The sequence below is a fragment of the Heloderma suspectum genome, chromosome 1, assembly GCF_057233095.1.
Source record: "Heloderma suspectum isolate Gila_16-S chromosome 1, 16-S_ref, whole genome shotgun sequence".
NCBI lineage: Eukaryota > Metazoa > Chordata > Lepidosauria > Squamata > Helodermatidae > Heloderma > Heloderma suspectum.
The window spans coordinates 225,893,388-225,914,118 of record NC_139458.1 but is presented as its reverse complement, the minus strand read 5'-3'; the positions used below and the strand labels follow the sequence as shown (position 1 = coordinate 225,914,118).

The 20,731-nt window shown below is 42.8% G+C and overlaps 1 protein-coding gene across 19 annotated transcripts in view; it reads right to left on the bottom strand.

The window, feature by feature from the left end:
• The window catches only part of PCNT (pericentrin), a 278,152-nt gene that overhangs the window by 4,683 nt on the left and 252,738 nt on the right, over positions 1-20,731 (bottom strand). For all 19 annotated transcript variants that reach the window (XM_084820798.1, XM_084820789.1, XM_084820783.1 and 16 more), the window contains 4 exons: positions 15,603-15,841; positions 15,199-15,287; positions 5,031-5,172; positions 2,550-2,656 (listed from right to left, as the gene is read on the bottom strand). In XM_084820798.1, coding sequence (XP_084676924.1) covers positions 2,550-2,656; positions 5,031-5,172; positions 15,199-15,287; positions 15,603-15,841 — 577 coding nt within the window. The remainder of the gene's footprint in view (positions 1-2,549; positions 2,657-5,030; positions 5,173-15,198; positions 15,288-15,602; positions 15,842-20,731) is intronic.

Here is a 20,731-nt window from a genome sequence, read left to right as displayed (position 1 = left end):
CTTAACCTGAAACTTGGGAGGAATGGAGACGAAAGCCCAGAGGTAAGGGCTACAGATAAAGGCTCATACACTATAGCAGGAACTGGGAGAACAGTTGTAATAGGACCCGTTAAAACTCTTACTAAGAGTGCAAGGAGGTCACTAGGGAATGAAGTCACTAGAGGATAAAATTCATGGCGAGAGAGAGAGAGAGACAGAGTGAGTAGCACCCGCACAGTGTGCACATTCAGTCACACACACAAACACAGATAAGGGGGCACGCCCAACATTTTGTTTTATTGGCCCCCATCCTCCCTAAGGCAGCTAATTTGTGGTGGTGCCCAGGGTACAAAATGGTTAGAGACCCCTGCCCTACTGGAATCCACTGCATGCAGGTGCTGTCCACAGTGTGAGCATATTGTTCAGGAAATATATGAATTACAAAACAGGAAATCACTGGTTTAAACTGAACTTTTTTCTTCAGCAATTAAAAACACCTTGATTTAAATAAATCCACTGAAGCAATGCTACACAACTTCCGTTAATCTGGTACTAAAAGGGTTAAATAATATTGCTAACAAAAGACTGAAGATGGCTAATATGATCTGGTTGAATGATCTGAGGGTTTTGGGGAGACCTACAAGAAGAGCCCCTAAAAGACCCAGACTCGCATTTATGAATCAGTCTTATATACCAGCCTCTTGACCCCTGGGTGAAAAGACCTTGAAGTTTGATTCTATGCTGATTGATGTGATTTCACTAACTGAGACCCTTAACTAAGATGTTGTAGGGCTGTCTTTGACGAAAGGAAAAAATGCAGCTGCCTTTACAAGCACTTTGCAAGCGGCCTTTGTTCAAGGCCACAGTGTGCTGGCAGAGTGTATGAGTGAGATGAACTGAAGAACTGAGCATGCTTGGATGCCTACTAAGAGGAGGAAAAGTACTGTTTTGACATCTCATGGTGTACACTTGCTAATAAGAGAATGTCCTTACTCGATGCTAGTTGAGCAGGGCTCAGGGCAGTAGCCCTGAGCACAAGCAACAACTGGGAGGAGATGTTCAGGCAGATATGACCAAAGATGACCGTGAGTTTAAAAATGTAGAAATACATCAAAGAAATACATCAAGATAACATGGCCAGATGGCAGACTTTGGGCCATGTTTTAGGACATTTCAAAATAACCTGTTTGTAGTGGTGCCAAATACGTTCCCCAAACATGTGACATTGTGGGAGATAGATGAGACACCTTACTTCTGATTGAAGTAAGCGAGTGGTCTAACCCCCCCCCCCCATTTTGATTGGAAGATGGTTGTCTCATTACTCATTGGGGCCCCCATCTCTGACCAGAGGAAATGCATAAAAGCACAGGTAGTGAGAGAGCTCATTTCGGCTGCTGTTCCTGCTGCTGCTGCTCCACTTCCCTCTTTCTGCTGTGCCACCAGACCCAAGGATTTGGGTAACTATGGACCTCTTTAGACTCTTAGGCTTTGGAACTTGAAATATTTTCTGAAGTTAGGACTTCAGAAGTCCTGGCTTCAGAGTTATTTCTGAGTTTGAGACGTACAATTATTTCTGGGCTTGGGTCTTAAGAGTTATTTCTGAGCTTCAGACTAGGAGTTATTTCTGAAGATGGGACTTAGAATTATTCCCAAGTCTTGGGTTTTTCCTTTCACTCTAACTTCTACCTTGATTCTTCACATGCCTAGAGGAACTTAGCAATGTTTTAGCGTTATTTTTATAATTCAAGTAATGTGCAGGAGGAGGAAAAGGGAGAGAACAGTTATATTTTAGTCAAGTTTGGTTTTGTTTTAGTTTAGCTTTAAACCGCAAGTAATAAACAGGAGAAAGTTGGAAGGAGGAGTTATAACAATGTTAGAAGCTCAAGCCGTTTTCCTAATAGCCAAATTCATAATACCAGTTTTGGTAATTGCAAGTATTTTAATTAATCTTCTATTTTTGTTGCATTCTCTTTCCATGCAATTATAGAGAAAGTTTCTAACATTCATATAACCATGATGCCACTTTCTTTATAGTTTGTATTTTTCTGAAATAAAGCCTTAAATAGATTTCAATTTACAATTTTGTCTGTGGTGATGTTTGTCTGTTGGGATTAGCTTGGTTACCCACCAGGGTGCTTTGGACCCATTTGATGCTGGTTCTGAGGTTAAGCAGGACCAAATTTACAACTTCCAGCTGATTCTTTCAAGATGCTTGCTTATGGACAAATATAGTCTAGTACAGTCATTATTTATATTTGGAAGTTGGGAATAAAATTTGAGCAAGAGGAAGGCTAGGTCAACTCTCCAACTGATAATAAAATGCATTTTTAGTTACCATAAATTATTTTAAAGGATAAACCTTCCAATTTCAGTCTTAGTTATAAAAAGGCATGTTTTTTTCAGTTTTCCTTTGACAATATTTCAGGCAATCTCCATTGATTTCTTTGACAGGTAAGGGAAAGAAGTTGAGAGATTCTGCGGGAGCAGACATGTTCCCATGTGGGGAGACTGGGTACGATTTAGGACAGAAAGCCAAATGGCTGTCTCATCATTTATCCAAACTATCTTACCTGGCATAAGAATTCCTAATCTCTGCTGAATGGTCTCCAAATGAGCAATGTATTCGGTTAATGAATGTTCAGGATCTTTAGATGAAGCTTGAGAAGCAGAGCTAAACCTATAGGATATAAAAATAGTAAAATCTTCCCATTTAACAAAATTCCCAGTACACACAATAGTCAGTTAACCAAGGACACCGACATAAGCACAAGGGAATAACAGTAGTATCTTGAGATATCTCCTTTGCTGGAGATTGTCTGGCAGACAATGAAAAGCCAAGACAGAACAAGTTCTCAGAGGTGTCAAAGTGAAATTTGTTCATTTACGCCCGATGCATTTTGGAGACTAAGGCTCCTTCTTCAGAGACAATCTTATAAAATGCAAATACTGCAAACAAACTCAGCCAGCTTACTACAGTAGTGGCTCTCCTTCATACATCAACCCTCTTAGCTTGTAGGTTCCTGCAAGGGAAGCCTCTTGAGTGATTCCATTAGCTTTTAGGTTAACCTTTGGATATTAGACTACTGCAGTTCCTTGCCTTTTCCACAACTATATATTTAAAGTGGAGAATAAGGCCCATTTTCACTTTTTTGCTATTCAGAGAGAGAGAGAGAGAGAGAGAGCATGCACGCATATACATGCACACTCTGGCACGTGTATTTATTTGGCAAGGTCCATGAATTTGTGCCTGAGCTGGTGGTGATACTGCACTGTCCTATATTGTCTGTAGACAATTGTCTATTGTCTGTGTGTATATAAACAAGCATTTTGAGATTGAATACACACACACACACACCTTTTTACATACTAGACCATTTGTATATACTAGACCACTGAAGAAGATCTTGAATACACACACACACACCTTTTTACATACTAGACCATTTGTATATACTAGACCACTGAAGAAGATCTTAGGTCAAAACACATTTGGTTCATTTCTGGTTCTGGTTATTCTTGGTACTGCAGGATATTATTGCACAACTGAATTGTATTCTCCTCTTATTGTCTTTGAATATATGTTTTTAGTTTGTATAGATAATGTAATATTATCAGCTTTGGGGGGATATTATTTATCTTCATCAGTGTGCTTATCCCAATTGGTTTAACACTTCTTGGTTTTGTGTTGTGATATATTTCCTGTATGCTTTTGTTTACCTGTAATGGTAGTTTTTCAACTGGACATCTGTGACCTTACACAATCCACTCTTCCCTGCTTCTGTGTCTCACTCTTAAATTGTTCCTCTGCTGTGGTGCACCAAGAAATGGGAAGGAGACCGGAGTCATGCCATGGAACCTGTGCACAGGGGGTGGGTGGGACACCTGCCTAAAGCTCTGCTCAGCTCTAGAATGTTCCAAATGACTGTTTACGCAAGTCTTATTGTCTGCTTGTATTTCCTTTGTACAAGCTTGCATTCCCTTTTGTTTTCCTCATTTGGGCAAGACTTCCTTTTCTGAAGAAAACCTTATTTTCTCTAATATCTTCCTTGACACTGCTTGTTAACTATGGTGGTGACCTCTTGGACTTGATGCTACCTTTCCTAACCTGTGGTATACATTCTAGCTGAACTTCTGTGATTGTGGTTTTGAGAAATCTCCAAGCATTTTGAAGGGATTAAACCTTCTTGACTCCCCCTTTCAACTTGCATTTTACCAGTTCCCTCATATTAGAGAAGTTTCCTCTTTTGAAGTCAAATGTGACCATGTTGGTCTTCCTTGGCAATTTCCCACTTAAATTCATATTAAATCTGAAAGCACTCCAGTCACTGTTTCCAACTGGTTCAACAACACTCACATCTGTACTAGGTCCTAGGCAACATCACTTAGGATTAAATCCAGGGTTGCTTCCCTTCTGGTTGGTTCCATGGCCAACTCTTCTAGGGTACAGAAGGGAATCAAGGACTTTAATCTCGTTGTCGTGAACAGAACATACATTTATCCAGTATATGCGAGAGTAACTGAAGTCACCCATTATTACAACACTTACTCATTTGGAGGTTCGCCGATTTCATTTTCCATCTCAAGATCACCCTGAGTGGTGTGGTCTGGGGGATGATACCATGTTCCTAATACTAAATTGGTTTTGGAGCCTGGTATTGTCACCCACAGGGTTTTTGTGAAGGAGTCTGCCCCTTTTAGGTTTTCTAGTCTGCTTAACACTAATAAATACATTTTAGTTGACCAACAAACTAAATTAAAAGAAAATGAAGTAGAGCAATAACTGGAAGATGAAGTGCAGCAGATTTTACAAACTGCTTGCATTGCACATTCAGATACAGATTGCACAAAAGCAGCTGGTGCCGATAAACAGAAAGAACCATTTAGATGTTGCTGAAACATAAAACTCTTTTGAAAGGTAGGTGAGTGTGTTTACAGATAAGTCAAAGCGTAAATACAACGTTTATTTATATATTCATTTAGAACTACGTATTAGTTAGGAAAAGTTTAGTGCATGGAAGACACACATACATGAAAACAAGTTTTACACTAACCTATTATGCAAGTGATGTGGTGATTTAGGTGAACAGTTCACAAGTCTCATGATGTTGCTTCTGTTGCAGTATCCAGCTTCTTGAGTAGCATAACCTGGGAATGGCTGTTGCTGCTTTAGTACCTCCACTCTAGCTCTGGGATCTGAATTGAACAATATATATTGTTTAATTTATATCCTACTTGAGAGCCTCAGGGGAGATAACATTCATAATAACAAACAAACAAACCAAAATTATGATCAATTAAGATAATTCCATTTTCGTCTTATTTTCTTAAGAACAGAACAGAAACGGTGTTTATGCTTTTTATGAAGGATACCTTCACTGTTTAATAATGCTTAGAACACATTGGAAATATAATTTCAGTTATGTCCAATAATTTCAGTTATATGTTTTAGAAATATAATTTCAGCTAACAAGCAAATTTTAATGTGGAAAAGCAAACAAAATAAAACTTTTAAGATTTTAATAAGTATACATGCACATTTAACAATAAAAACAGGGCACAAAAAATTGCAGACAGATGTAGACTTAAGGACAGTCGTTTGCAGACCTTGCTCCTTTTGTATAACCCAAAATCTGTTGGAAGAATGACAAGAGAAGAATAACTCTGGAGGGAGGAGTTTTGCGGAGAAGATGTATGTGCATGCAAGGGTTAACTTGACTTTGCACTCTAAGCCTTTGGGGATACCTCTGGGGTCAGGGGTTAATAGAATGAACCACTCCACCAGTGGCTAGGGGGGAGATAGTAGGCATCACCTAGTAATCAGGTAAGTTCCTTTATTTGCCTAGAAGGAAGCCATTCCTTTCCTATCTTTCCCGGCATGATGGTGCTAGGAGAAGCTCGCACAGTTTTCTCTCTTCATAACTTAGTAGAAGCCATGATTGTTTTAAGTTCACCTCTTAGCCGAGCAGAGCAAGGGAAGCTGCTCCAGCTGGTCTAGGGGCTATCCAAGCAAGCAAGCTCCCAGAGAGTGAGCCAACAGGGAGAGCAAACAGGTGTTTGGAAGAGGAGTTGCAGTGGAAGAGGAGACAAAGGCAAAGTGGTGAGTGGGCTGGAGTAAGCCCAGGGGACTTCCCATTCTGAGTCGCTGTGGGCTCACCATGTGCTCCTGAATTGAGGGGGTGTGGCCTGAGTACTCCCAGCAGCTGTGTGGGCAGGGAGTTTCAGTCTGTTTCCTGCCTCCTAGCTGAGCAGAGCAGAGCAGAGCAGAGCAGAGCAAGCTGCTCCAGCTGGTCTAGGGGCTATACAAGCAAGCAAGCTCCCAGACAGCGAGCAACTGGAGTGAGTGAATAGGGAGAGCAAACAGGAGTTTGGCAGAGCAGTTCGGCAGGGGAGGTCAAGGGGGAGGCCCTTAACAAATTTAGTTTTCAATTTATTTTCTTGTAACACACACTTCCATACCAGTGTTAAACCCCAGTGTTAACCACTAGTGAATAGAGGGCAAAGCACAGGCTATTCCAGTACCATCAGAAAGCTAGAAACATAAAGGGAATAGAGACTGTGGAAGGACAAGACTCTCCAGTGGTGGTGACCTGCAAGGTGTGCGCAATGTTTGTTTTCTTGCCCAAGAACAACATGGCCTACATGTGCAACAAGTGCAAGTTGATCACACTGCTGGAAGAAAAAGTAAGAGGACTGGACCGGCGACTGGTGACCCTCCAAGGAATAAGAGAACACAAAGAGTTCTTGGACAGAACGGTGGAACTACAGCAGCAAAGTGAAGAACAGAAGCTAGAAGAGAAACAGCAAGCTGAGGCAGAAGTGGGAAATGCTGAGGTGAGGAAAAATGCAGTAGAGGATACTCTGTGGAAAAGGGTGACAGTTAGGAGAAGAAGAACTAGACACCACTCTGCACAGTGGAAGCAGTGGAGCTATGGAACTGTTTCCAGGTACTTGAGGATGAGACTGGAGGACAGCCTGCAGAGGAAGAATCACAGGGGAACCTACATGAGAATGAGCAAGAGGCTGAATGTCAGTCAAGCAGAGGCAATGAAACCAAGGCCTACAACAACAAAAAGAGAAGAGTAGAAGTTGTGGGACACGCCTTGCTGTGTGGGATTAAAACCCAAGTATGTTGCGAAGACCCATGGACTCGCCAGGTACGCTGTCTCCTGCGGGGATGGATTAGAGATGTGACTGAAGGGTTGTCTACACTCATAAAGCCCACTGACAGGTAACGCTTTCTTCTCATCCATGTGAGAACAAATGATACCGCCAAGAGGCGCTATGAAGAAATCACATCAGACTTTGAAGCTTTGGGAAGGAAACTCAAAAATTTTGGGGCCCAGATAGCTTTCTCATCCATCCATCCTTCCAGTAGTTAGAAGAGGGATAGAAAGGGAAAGAAAAATACTCCGGGTGAATGACTGGCTACAAAGGTGGTGCCAACATGAGAGATTTGGATTCTGGGACCACAGGCTACACTTCCTGGAAGATGGACTGTTGGCAAGGGACGGGTTGCACCTCACAAAGGCTGGGAAGAATGTGTTTGGCCACAGCATAAAGAACTTCATCAGGAGGGCTTTAAACTGAGTCCTATGGGGCAGGGAGATGTAAAGTTGGGGGTAACAATGGACAAAAGCTCATGCACCACAACGGACACAACAACAGCTCTAATAGCGCCCAATAACAGTCTTCACAAACATGTAGGAAGGAAGCCAGACGATAAAGCACATGGTCTTCGATGTCTATATACTAATGCCCACAGTATGGGAAACAAACAGAACGAACTTGAACTCTTAATATAGGAGGGAAATTATGACTTGATAGGTGTAACTGAAACATGACGGGATGACTCCCGTGACTGGAATACAGCAATTGAAGGATATAACTTGTTCAAAAGAACAGGAGGAACAGAAAGGGAGGTGGGGTTGCACTATATGCTACAAATACATATCTCTGCAGAGAAATACAGGAGGATGAGCTTTGTAGCCCCATCGAGAACATCTGGGTTAAAATAAATGGAGCAAAGAATAAAAGGAACATGGCGGTCCGAGTCTACCACCGGCCACCCAATCAAGGAGAAGACGAGGATGAAACTTTTGAAAAGCAAATTGCCAATGTTGCAAGGAAGTGAGATGTAGTAGTAATGGAGGACTTCAATTTCACCCATTTGTTGGAAGACAAATTCTGCAAAACATGGCCCCTCCAAGAAATTCCTGACTTGTGTTGGTGATAACTTCCTCCTACAGAAAGTGGAGGAAGGAACTAGGGGATCGGCTATCCTTGACTTGATCCTAACCAACAGAGATGACTTAGTGGATAAAGTAGTAGTTACAGGAACTCTGGAGGAAAGCGACCATGTTATACTTGAGTTCATGGGTCTAAAAGAAGCAAAAGCCAAATGTAGCCAAACACATCCCCTGGATTTTAGGATGGCCAATTTTAATAAACTCACAGTAATGATCAGTAAGGTCCCATGGCAAGTGACTCTAATGAGAAAAGGAGCCCAAGATGGGTGAGAGTTTTTAAAAATGGAAATTCTAAAGGCACAATTACAAACAATTGCACCAAGAAAAAAAGTCAGAGGACAACAGAAGAAGCCAATGTGGTTTCACAAAAAGCTTAGAGATGACCTGGAAACAAAAAAGTACAAATATAGGAAGTGGAAGGAAGGCCAAGCAACAAAGGAAGAGAACAGCAGGTATCACAGAATTGCAGGGATGGCGTCAGGAAGGCTAAAGCTGAGAACAAGCTGAGGTTAGCGAGGGATGCTAAAAGCGACAAAAAAGCTTTCTTCAGCTACGTGCATAGTAAAAGACAGAGGAAAGAAATGGTGGTTCAACTACTAAATAAGGATGGCAAAATGATAACAGATGACAAGAAAAAGGCAGAAGTGCTCAATTCCTACTTTGGCTCGGTCTTCTCCCAAAAGAGGGTCTATGAGCCCCCTGGCAAAGGCGAAGTACAGGCTGAAGGGGCAGGATTGCAGCTTGAGATCGACAGGCACATGGTCAAGGAACACCTAATTACTTTGAATGAGTTCAAATCTTCAGGGCCAGATGAACTGCATCCTACAGGAATAAAGGAACTGGCAGAAGAACTCTCAGAACCACTGTCTATTCTCTTTGAGAAATCATGGAGGACGGGGGAAGTGCCAGATGACCAGAGGGCGGCTAACGTTGTACCTATTTTCAAAAAGGGCAAAAAGGAGGAACCTGGGAACTACAGACCAGTCAGTCTGACATCAACCCCTGGGAAAATTCTGGAGCAGATTACAAAGCAATCCATCTGTAAGCACCTTCAAAACAATGCAGTGATTACTCGAAGCCAACATGGATTTGTCAAGAACAAATCCTGCAAGACGAATCTGATCTCATTTTTGGATCAAGTAACCTCCCTTGTGGACCGTGGGAATGCTGTAGACATCATATACCTCGACTTCGGCAAAGCTTTCGACAAAGTGCCCCATGATATCCTGATGAGCAAACTAGCTCCAAGTGGGCTAAATGAAACAATGATCTGGTGGATCTACAGTTGGCTACAGAGTCAGACTCAAAGAGTGCTTATCAATGGGATCTTCTCAAACTGGGGAGAGGTAACAAGTGGGGTACCGCAGGGCTTCATCTCGGGCTCAGCGCTCTTCAACATTTTTATTAAGGACTTGGAGGAGGAGGTGCAGGGAATGCTTATCAAATCTGCAGATGCCACAAAATTGCGGGGGGGGGGGGTGGCTAATACCCTGGAAGACAGAAACAAAATTCAAAGTGATCTTGATAGGCTGGAGACTGGGCAGAAAACAACAGAATGACATTTAATAGGGATAAATGCCAAGTTCTGCGCCTAGGAAAAAGAAACCAAATGCACAGTTACAAGATGGACAGTATTTGGCTCAACAATACTACAAGCGAGAAGGATCTTGGAATTGTTGTAGATCACAAGCTGAATATGAGCCAACAATGCGATGTGGCTGCAAAAAAAAGCAAATGCTCTTTTGGGCTGCATTAATAGAAGTATAGCTTCCAAATCTTGTGAAGTCCTAGTTCCCCTCTACTCAGCACTGGTTAGGCCTGATCTGGAGTACTATGTCCAGTTCTGAACACCGCACTTTAACAAGGATGCAGACCAACTGGAGAGGGTTCAGAGGAGCGCTCTTTGAGTACTTGAAAGGTTGTCAGGACCAGAAGAGGCCAGGATCTCTTCTTGATCATCCCAGAGGATAGGACACGGAAGAATGGGCTCACGTTACAGGAAGTCAGATTCCGGCTGAACATCAGGAAAAACTTCCTGACTGTTAGAGCAATGCGACAGTGGAACCAATGACCTAGGAAGGTGGTGGGCTGTCCCACAATGGAAGCATTCATGATGAGGCTGGACAGCCATCTGTCAGGGATGCTCTGACTTGGATTCCTGCACTGAGCAGGACTGACCTAGACTCGATGGTCTTGTAGGCCCCTTCCAACCCTACTATTCTATGATTCTATGAAGTTATGTTACTTAAGTAAACTTCCAGTTTTAAAAGTATTTCTTCTCTAGACTCAGACTCGTGTTCATCAACAATCCTCTGCTATCAGGTTATGTGGCCCAGAATTCTGAAGCTGACCACACTGTGAACAGAAAGAAAGGTAAGTGTCAAGAATGGGGGTAGTGGAAGCCGAAACCATGATGGCTGATCGGGTTGTCATGTACAAAGTAGCCACCTGGAAGTTGATTGTATTTTGGCCATTTCTCAGCCCGGCAGTTCAAGGCCACACTCTGCTCTGGCTAATTGGGAAAGTGATAACAGCTGTGTCTGGTGGGAAGATTCAGCCTCCTTGGAGGGTGTAGCGGGGTGTCCTGGGACTGGGCGATGATTGGGTGTTTCAAATCTACCTTGAGTTGCTAAGGCTGGTCAATAAAGGGGGGGGGGGCAAAGAAAGGGCAGGTGTCTCTTCTTTTGCCCTGATGGTACTAAGTTGTGTTGCTGCTCGATGGCTATCCTGAGAGCTCCATACTTTGGTATGTATAGGACAGACTAGCTAGTTTTATTGTTTTGCTCCTGGGAGTGTGTGCCCAGGTGATTGACATTTCTGGCTTCTGGGTATTGTAATCTTGCGTGTAATTTCCTGTACAACCTACCACCTCTCCCCTTTCCCTTCCTCTTTGTTCCTTTCCCCTAATAAACTTTTATTCAACTTCCAGTTGGTGTGGTGTGTCCTGTATAACTTCATTGCTAAATACAGTGCCTATAGGCCTGGGAGGGAAGCTACTGGGTAATCTTGGGAAGACTTGTGGCTGAGTTGGGCCTGGCCTACCTTGCAGGCTTGTTGGGGTGAGACCAACAATTCTTCACAGTAAGTAATTCAAGTTGCAATGGCGGGAGATTTGAAAAACATTGAAGGGCTTAATGACTGCAATGATCACACATGGAAGTTTAAAATAGAAATGCTTTTAATGAAAGAATCAGCAGACTTGGCTCTAACCACAGGCAGATCCAGTAATGATGCTGCAGCCTGGGAATAGAAGGACAGAATAGCCAGGTCTACAATAGCCCTGACGGTTGAAGATAACCAGCTTATACGTATAAGGGGACAAGCGACTGCAAAAGGAACGTGGGAAGCTTTGAAAGGCATACATGAGTGATCTAATCTTAACAGCAAGCTCCACCTTCTAAGAAAGTTATATGACATGAGGCTAAAAGGAGATGAAGAACTTTCATCACATATTAATGCCATGCTAGAAGTTGTAGAAAAGCTGAAAGGAATTGGAGAACCACTGAAAGATGATCATGTGCATAACAGAACAGCCCTTCTGTTATGCAGCCTTCCTGAATCCTACACTGCTCTGATTTATGCCCTGGACACCAGACCAGACACTGAGCTGACTCTAGAATATGTAAAGGGGAAATTAATTGATGAATGCAACCACAGAAAGGAGAATAAAACAATGGGAAGGACCCAGAGACCAGAAACTGCCCTAGAAACAGATGAAAGTCCCCAACATAAAGCAGAGATGAGAATATTTTAGATGAAAAAGCTAGGCCATTTTAAGAAAGAATGTGCAATCTGGAAAGCAGAGCAGTGGAAGCACCAGCAGGGATATGAAAGGCAAAAGCAGTAACCAACAAGTTGCAGGATGATCCCTGGAATGCAACCTTCCAAGCAGCACAGAGGGATGGTGCCCCTGGTTGGTGCACAGTCAGTGGTGCAACCAGCCACTGTGTAATGCTAATAATTTTTTCAGTGAATTGGATCAAGAATTCCAAGACAAAGTTTATCTTGCTAATGGACAGGCCCTGACTGTGATGGGAAAAGGGAAAGGGTTTTTTTTAATTGCCTGATGCCATCTGGTGGTCCAAAGAAGGTACTTGTAGAGAATGTTTCATTTGTTCCAGACCTAAGCTCACCATTGCTATCTGTAAAGCACCTAGCCAGAAAGGGACTCACAGTGCACTTCCAGGGACAGGAGTGCATGATCAAGAGTTGTAGCCATGGGAAAGGTGAGCAGTCAACTATACCAGCTCATATCCAGCAATGAGGAAGCCAAAATCTTAAGGGAGACTGCGCATTACAGATGCGTGCATCTATGGCACAGACGTTTTGGACACAGACACCCAGATACAATTAAGGAATTGGTGAATAAGAATCTAACCGAAGTGGGGTAAAGAGTGTGATGTGATACCTAAAAGGGACCATACACATTAAACTCAAGCTACCAGAAACCTCTGATCCAAGACTCATTGGCTATGTGGATGCAGACTAGGCCAGAGATATGACAGACCCTAAGTCCATTACAGGGTATCTGTTCATGTTCGGTGAAGGGACCATTTGTTGGGCTAGCAAAAGCAGACAACTGTGGCACTCTCATCACCAAAACCTGAATACGTGGCAGTGGCACATGCCTGTCAAGAGGCAATTTGGTTCTGCCAGCTATTGTCAGACATGGGACTTAGTACTCACGATCCTGTTCCTCTCCTAGAGGATAACCAAGGATGCATGAAGTTGGTACAGACTGAGCAGATAAATCCCTCACCAAACATATTGATGTAAAGCATCATTTGTTTAGGGACTCTCAGGAGCAAGGGACTACTGAGCTCTGATACTGTTCACTGGAAGAGATGATCACTGACACGCTGACCAAGCCACTGTCCAGAGATTGTCATCATGACTTCATGAAGAAGATGAATCTGACAGAGTGATCCATCTGTTGTTGAGAAGGGGTCTTGGAAGAATGACAACAGAAGAATAATTCTGGAGGGAGGAGTTTTGCGGAGATGTATGTGCATGCAGAATTCCAGAAAAACGTCTATTTCTGCTTCATTGACTACGCTAAAGCCTTTGATTGTGTGGATCACAACAAACTGTGGCAAATTCTTAAAGAGATGGGAGTACCAGACCACCTTACCTGTCTCCTGAGAAACCTGTACGAGGGTCAAGAAGCAACAGTAAGAACCAGACATGGAACAACCGATTGGTTCAAAATTGGGGAAGGAGTACAACAAGGCTGTACATTGTCGCCCTGCTTATTTAATTTATATGCAGAGTACATCATGAGAAACGCCGGGTTGGATGAATCACAGGTCAGAATTAAGATTGCCGGGGGAATTATCAACAACCTCAGATACGCAGACGATACCACCCTAATGGCAGAAAGCGAAGAGGATCTAAAGGGCCTCTTGTTGAGGGTGAAAGTGGAGAGTGCAAAGGCTGGTTTGAAACTCAGCATTAAAAAAACTAAGATCATGGCATCTGGCCCCATCACTTCCTGGCATACAGAAGGGGAAGAAATGAAAGCAGTGACAGATTTTACTTTCTTGGGCTCCAAGATAACCACAGACGGTGACTGTAGCCATGAAATTCAAAGACGCTTGCTCCTTGGGAGGAAAGCTATGGCAAACCTAGACAGCATAGTAAGAAGCAGAGACATCACCTTGCTGACAAAGGTTCATATAATCAAAGCTATGGTTTTCCCAGTAGCAATGTATGGCTGTGAGAGCTGGACTATAAGGAAGGCTGAGCGCTAAAGAATTGATGCTTTCGAACTGTGGTGCTGGAGAAGACTCTTACGAATGAGTCCCCTGGACTGCAAGGAGGTCAAATCAGTCAGTCCTAAAGGAAATGAACCCTGACTGCTCATTGGAAGGACAAATAATGAAGCTGAAGCTCAAATATTTTGGCCACCTAATGCGAAGAGAAAACTCCCTGGAAAAGACCCTGATGCTGGGAAAGATTGAAGGCAAAAGGAGAAGGGGACGGCAGAGGATGAGATGGCTAGATAGCATCACCGATGCAATGAATATGAACTTGAGCACGCTCCGGGAGAGAGCGGAGGACAGGAAGGCCTGGCATGCTATGGTCCATGGGGTCACGAAGAGTCGGACACGACTTAACGACTGAACAACAATGTGCATGCAAGGGTTAATTTGACTTTGTACTCTAAGCCTTTGGGGATAACTCTGGGGTCAGGGATTAACAGAATGAACCACTCCACCAGTGGCTAGGGAGGAGATAGTAGGCATCACCTAGTAATCAGGTATGTTCCTCTATTTGCATAGAAGGAAGCCATTCCTTTCCTTGCATTATAGAGCTGGGAGAAGCTTCCACAGTTTTCTCTCTTCGTAACTAGTAGAAGCCATGATTGTTTTAAATTATGTTATTTAAGTAAACTTTCAGTTTTAAAAATATTTCTTCTCCAGACTTGGTCTTGTGTTCATCAATCAGCCTCTGCTATCAAAATCAAGCTACTAGAATCGAAATAAGTCTATAAATAGAAACAAAAACATCCCACCATCTCACATTATTTCATTTAGACAAGATGGAAGAAGAAATGCAAAGAACTCACCAGTTACAAGGAACATGCACCCAAACCTGTTCCAAACTAAAATGTTAAATAATATATAACGTCAGCACTTCAGAAGTAACAACTCCACAATAAAATGCCCTCAACTGAAAGGCAACTAAGCCAAGTGCTGAGCTCTTCCATTGCCTTCTGTATCATGCTTTCTGCACTATCATCTGTGTATCCAGAGCAAAGATATTTTCCTGAATTTGGATGGCTACTCCTTCCATAAGAGGGCAGAATCAGTTCTCTTATCAATTATACTTTTTAAATACTTTGTGGTGCAATAAAAATTTCATGCTATTTATTCAGGTGTACAAGTATATCTACTATTTCAATTTGTTTACTTGTGCATTAAAAAATTAAGAAATGTTAACGAATCAAAAGGATTCCTTCAAAAGTTCTCACATGAGCTGTCTGCAATGGTAAGAGAAATGGCTTCAGATGGCATCTGTTTTCTTCCTACTTTATGCCATTTTTTCATCAGAAACTTTAACCTGGGAGGGGAGGGGAGACACAAATTAATATGCAAATTAGTTTAAATACCATATGACATGACAGTGCTACAGTGAATACAGGATCAAGTAGGTGTTCACAAGTGCTGCCCAACACACTCATCCTGTATCTCTAAGGATCATATGTCATCCTCAATTCCTTTGGGGATTCTAATTCATTTAGAAAATGAATACATTCTAATACATTTAGAAAAAAAATCCCCTTTAAAAAAGTAGATCAATAGTCCATTTTGAAAAGCAACAATTGGAAATAATTTGATATAAACACTGAGAAAAAAAGCACTAAGATTTGCTTACCTTGATATTGCAATGACCACTCTGACAGCGGATCTGAACTTGGTAAAAGAACGGCTCCGTGATTCGGACATATTCAGATCAGTAGGAGAAGGATAAATGCCCATGCGTGCTATCAGGGACAGCGTTGCTTGCTCGCATTCTTGGAATCCACCCAGAAGTAGCAGGAGGTATTTTTTCTGATAAACTAGAGCTTTCCTAAAGCTCTCAGCTCTCAAATACTTCCTATATAACTTTTGCATCTGAATAAACAAGAAACAGAGCATTTTGCTTACACAGAATTATGAAACCAATTACAAAAAGTATTCACTTACTTCAATAATTATTTCCTGTAGTTTGTTTGTAACTTATTAGCAATTAGTGGATGATTTTTTGCACTGAAGAAAAACAGAAGATCCTTTGGTGTCCAGGATACATTTGCCCAGAAGGGGCTGCAGCTAGCACACTAGCCTAAACTGGTAAAAAATGCTTTGTGTCACAGATGCTGCTTGGGGGCAGTATCCAATGGGGTGCTTATGCCCCCATAGTTTCTTTTCCATCCCTCCAATTCCATTGCAAAACTGGCCTGCACTGCTTGAGCAATGGTGATTTGGTGTTTCTGGGGGAACCTGAAACACTCCTTTCTGGAATGGGCCAGGGCACTGGAACTTGCATAAGCCATGGGACCTGTTGCATAAGTCTCCATTGCATAAGTGGTGGGACCTGCTTGTGCAGCTAAATCAGCAGGACTTATTGCTTGTAAAAGCGAATCGGCAGGGTGGAAGGGAATTGGCGAGGGCGTAAGTGCCCTGCTGGATACTGCCCAAAGTAAGGACTGGATTCAGTAAGCATCCCAAAGCTGAAAACTTGACTCTTAAGGGGAAGTGCACCCACATGCATGTCCTAGTAACATCCAGAATTGACTACTGTGGACAAACCTGCTGGGATATTAAGATCTTCATCTGAGGTTCAGCTCTGGATGCCCCCACCTGCCTTCAGAGGTGAGGCAAGTGGCAATGGGAGAGAAGGCCTTTCATTGATGACACCCTGTTTATGGAATGCCCTCCCCAGAGAAGACTGTCTCTTAACTTCATTATTAAGTTTGAGGTGCCAGGTCAGGACCTTGTTATGTATATTTAGGTGCCAGGTCAGGACCTTTTTATTTGTATTATACACAGTATTCTGACTGTGTGTGTGCGCACATGAGGCGAGGGGAGACACACACCCCCTCTGGTGGTTTTTATCTGTGGCTTTTATACAGTTTTATCTGGTTTATTATTTTACATTGTTTTAGTGTTTTTAATCCCCCCAGACAAGATTAGTAATTGGGTGGATTAGAAATGTAATAAATAAATAAATAAATACTTTGTATTATTCTTTGTTTTTTATTGTTGTATTTTTACTATGCCACTTTGAGAAATTGCCTTAAATTGAAAGCGGAATATAAATTCTAGAAATAAAAAGCAAGGAGTAGTAAGCAGGGGTCCACTGCTCCCTGACAGAACTGGAGAAGCTTGTAGAGCCTTCACCCTGGAATCAGTGTGTTGAAAAGAGCCTAGCTTCCTGACTGTAGGGCAGGATGGCAGGGACATAGATTCAGTGACTTAGTTTTATCGAAAGGCGAATCAGGTGGCTCCAGTCAAGAGGAGTTATGGCTAGAGCCCCAGGCAAAAATGGAGATGTTCCCAAAAGCAGGCACTCCATGCTCAGGAGCCCCAAGCTAACTTAGGTTCAGGGTCAAGATTAGTTGCAGCCAGGCAGAATCCCTGCTCTTGAAATAGATCCTTTGACAGATTGGTATATGGCAGGGGTTCAAACCAGTGCAGGGATTCAAGAATAAACTAGGCCAAAGAGTCCTAGTTTATATAAACCGTGCCAAATGCAGGATTTCCATGCACAGAAGCTCCAGGTCCACTCAGGTTCAAGGATACAAGACTAAGACATGACAAGGCAGAATCCCAGCTCATTGGAGATGTTCCATATTTCAGGATCTCACTCACACTACTGGGGTCCAAGTTGAACTATGTCCAGGGATTCAGGAATTAACTAGACAAGAAGGAGTCCTGACAGTAGAGAAGTTTTCCCCTCAGAACTTCTATAGAAAAGGACTCTTGGCTGAGGAGACAAGCTTAAAATCAGACAAGTCTAGGAATACACACACATTAGGAGAGATCAGGTCCAACAACAGAGTCTGCATGAAAAATCTCTAATATACAGCTATCAAGGCAATACAACAGTCGCAAAAGTTGCCAATAGTCCAGACCAGAAGGCTTCCGGTCAATCAAAGGCAAATGTACTCGGTTTGTGTCAAACAATAACCCATGGTCTATGGGATGACTAGCATTATATTCCACAGCAGGTTTTAACCATACAATGTTCAACAGACAAAGGTCCAAAGTGGATGGCAAGCCAGGGAAGAGAGTGTTTTGCTCAATTGATGGAAAGTCCAGGCAGAAAGTGCAGCTGGCAGTAAAGATAAAACAGCTGTTCCCTCACAGGGAACTGAAGTCCCAAATTCCTTGTGCAGCATTAATTGCTAGTTTGTGGAGTTTTCTGATTGTAAGCTTTTCTGGAAGCATGAACAGACCAAGCAGAAAGTGTTTGGCAAGGAAGACCAGTGCAGGTAAGGAAGGGTTCTAGGCAATAAAAGATGTTGGCACCAGCAAAGCCTTTCTGCTGGTCTATCAGCTTATAAACAGGGGAGTGGTTACTAAGCTCATTATTAATTATTTAGTTCTGACAAGTCAATCTGATCCATAAGTAATTAACATGTCAAACCAGGGCATTTCGGCTCTGAAGGATACCAACTGCCCTCCTATTGTTCTTCAGAGAAAACAGGAATTTTATGGTTACTGTAAATTCCTGTTGAGAAAAGCAAACAAGCAGTCACCCTGGCTTTTGTCTTGTCTTTCTGGACAACTGGCTACTCTATCTATCTATCTATCTATTTATTTAGAAATACTTTTATACTGTCATATACTACATATCCAGGTGGTTTACAAACCTAAAATTACAATGCAAATATAAATTAGGCTGACATAACCACTATACAATAAAATTAATAATACCAGTGGCCATAAATCCTTCTACATCTTTTGTCTGTAATTTTTTTCATAGGGTCAGAAATACCCACTTGGGGGGCGGGGGGGCTGTATGTTATTCATACAACTGGACTGTACGTTATTCATTCAACATGTATGGATTTTGCCCTGGCTCAATGGGCCTTGCCACCTCTGAACCAAAGTTTGCTTCAGCATTTAATAGCGTAATGCTGAATAGTCTAGTATAGCTATGAGAAGTTGGCTGCTATGGGAATATATCACTGTTTGACTTCTCAGCTAATTATGGGCGAAAGGAGAGGTAAAATCCAGTAAAATCAGTCCCTAGAGTAAACACGGGAAGGTAAGGTTTGGATCATCCTTAGTTCACCATAACCCTCCGAAGCAACCGCCTTCCGAATACCCGATCAGCCAATGTGTCCAGTTAGTCCAGGCTTAGTAAACATGTGTAAAGATGCAAGAGAGAGCAGTCCCTAAAAGCTGAGGATGTGGCTACCCCCCTTCAGAGAATGTGCCATCATGCCTGGCAATGGTACTTCATCTAGAGTCCTATGAACTGTAGACAATACACTCTTCTGAACCATCTTGATAGAGTGTTCTTGGAAACCGTTAAACCAAGGACTTTTCTGATGGGATACAAACAATGCCTCAGGCAAACGATGGCTTTCAGTTCTGGACAAATAAAAATGAAACGCCCTTTTTACATTAAGCTTTTGCCAAGTTTGTTCCTGTGAATGAACTGGATTAGGGTAGAAGGAAGGGAGTACACAGCCTGTGGAAAACTGAGTTGACTGTGGGCATAAATTTGGGGACTTGTCTTAAGACCACCTTATCACCGTGAAACATGCACAACCCAGAATTAGAGAGCGCACCTCCAGCTGAGACATTCTCTGGGGAGACATGATTTCCATGAGAAATACTGTCTTGAGTGTTCACTCAAGAATACTTTGGCCATCAGCTCAAAGTGTGGCCCTATGAGGACCATTCAGGTTCCAGGTAAGGAAACAGTGAGCTGTGGGAGAACTAGGTAAGGCTATCCCAGGGAGGAATCATCAGACATGAGAGTGAGATTTTATCTATCTCATTGATTTGTGCCCCAAGATACTGTTAAGGGCTGCTGCCTGTCTCTTTAGGGTGCTAGTAGTCACCCCTTTGTCTAGACTGTGCTTTAGAGAATGCCGGCACTGTTGCATCAAGTCTATGACTTTCCATGTGGAGTCATAGGCTTTACTGGATGAATGCCATCCCAAAGCCAACAAGGTGGCCAAAGCAGCCACTCCTGCTCAGCCTCCAGGCTGTTAGGTGAAACATTCTGGGCTCTGGATGCTGAACTGGGCCTTGTACTAGTAAGTCATTGCAGCTTAGAAGAACCCAGTGGTGCTGTAGTGACTAGGGCTGCAGAAACCACAGTCTCCACAGCCAATGTGGCACTACTAGCAGGATGATTTCTGTTCTTTGCTCTTCTATTCTGCATAGAACTCTAGGGATGAGTGTGACTGGAGGAAAGGCATATAGGAGTCCCTCCATCCAGTCCTCCACAAGGATATATGTGCCTGTTGCCTTTGCCTGGCCATGAACATTAGTACTTGAGCATTCACTATTGTCGTAAAGACATCCACTTGAGGCATCATGACACATCTAAAGACATGCAGCCCATCTAAGGATGCAGCTCAACACCACAACCCATGGCTTGTAGTAGGGGATGTTGTATGGGTAAGAAGCCACCCCCACCATGCATTGCAGTGGGTTTGGAGTTATTACAGCATGGGTAATTATGTAAATCACAGTCGCATGCCCGTAACATGCACGGGGGCAAGGGAAGTAGCCACAATGGCTTCTTTCGCCCCCACAATCATCCGAACACCCCCTATGTGTGTCAGGCAGCAAGAACATTCTGCTCACCAGGCAGTGGTAGCTGGGCTTCTCCATTCTGCTGTGACTACCCAGTTAAAGGAATCAGGGAAAAGTACCATGAGTGATTTGAGGAAACTTGGGAAACACAGCCTGTACCCCGTGTGGCAGCACACACAATGTCCCTTGTTTTTCTGGCTTGTCAAGTGAGACATATATTCTTTTGACCACCTTAGAAATATT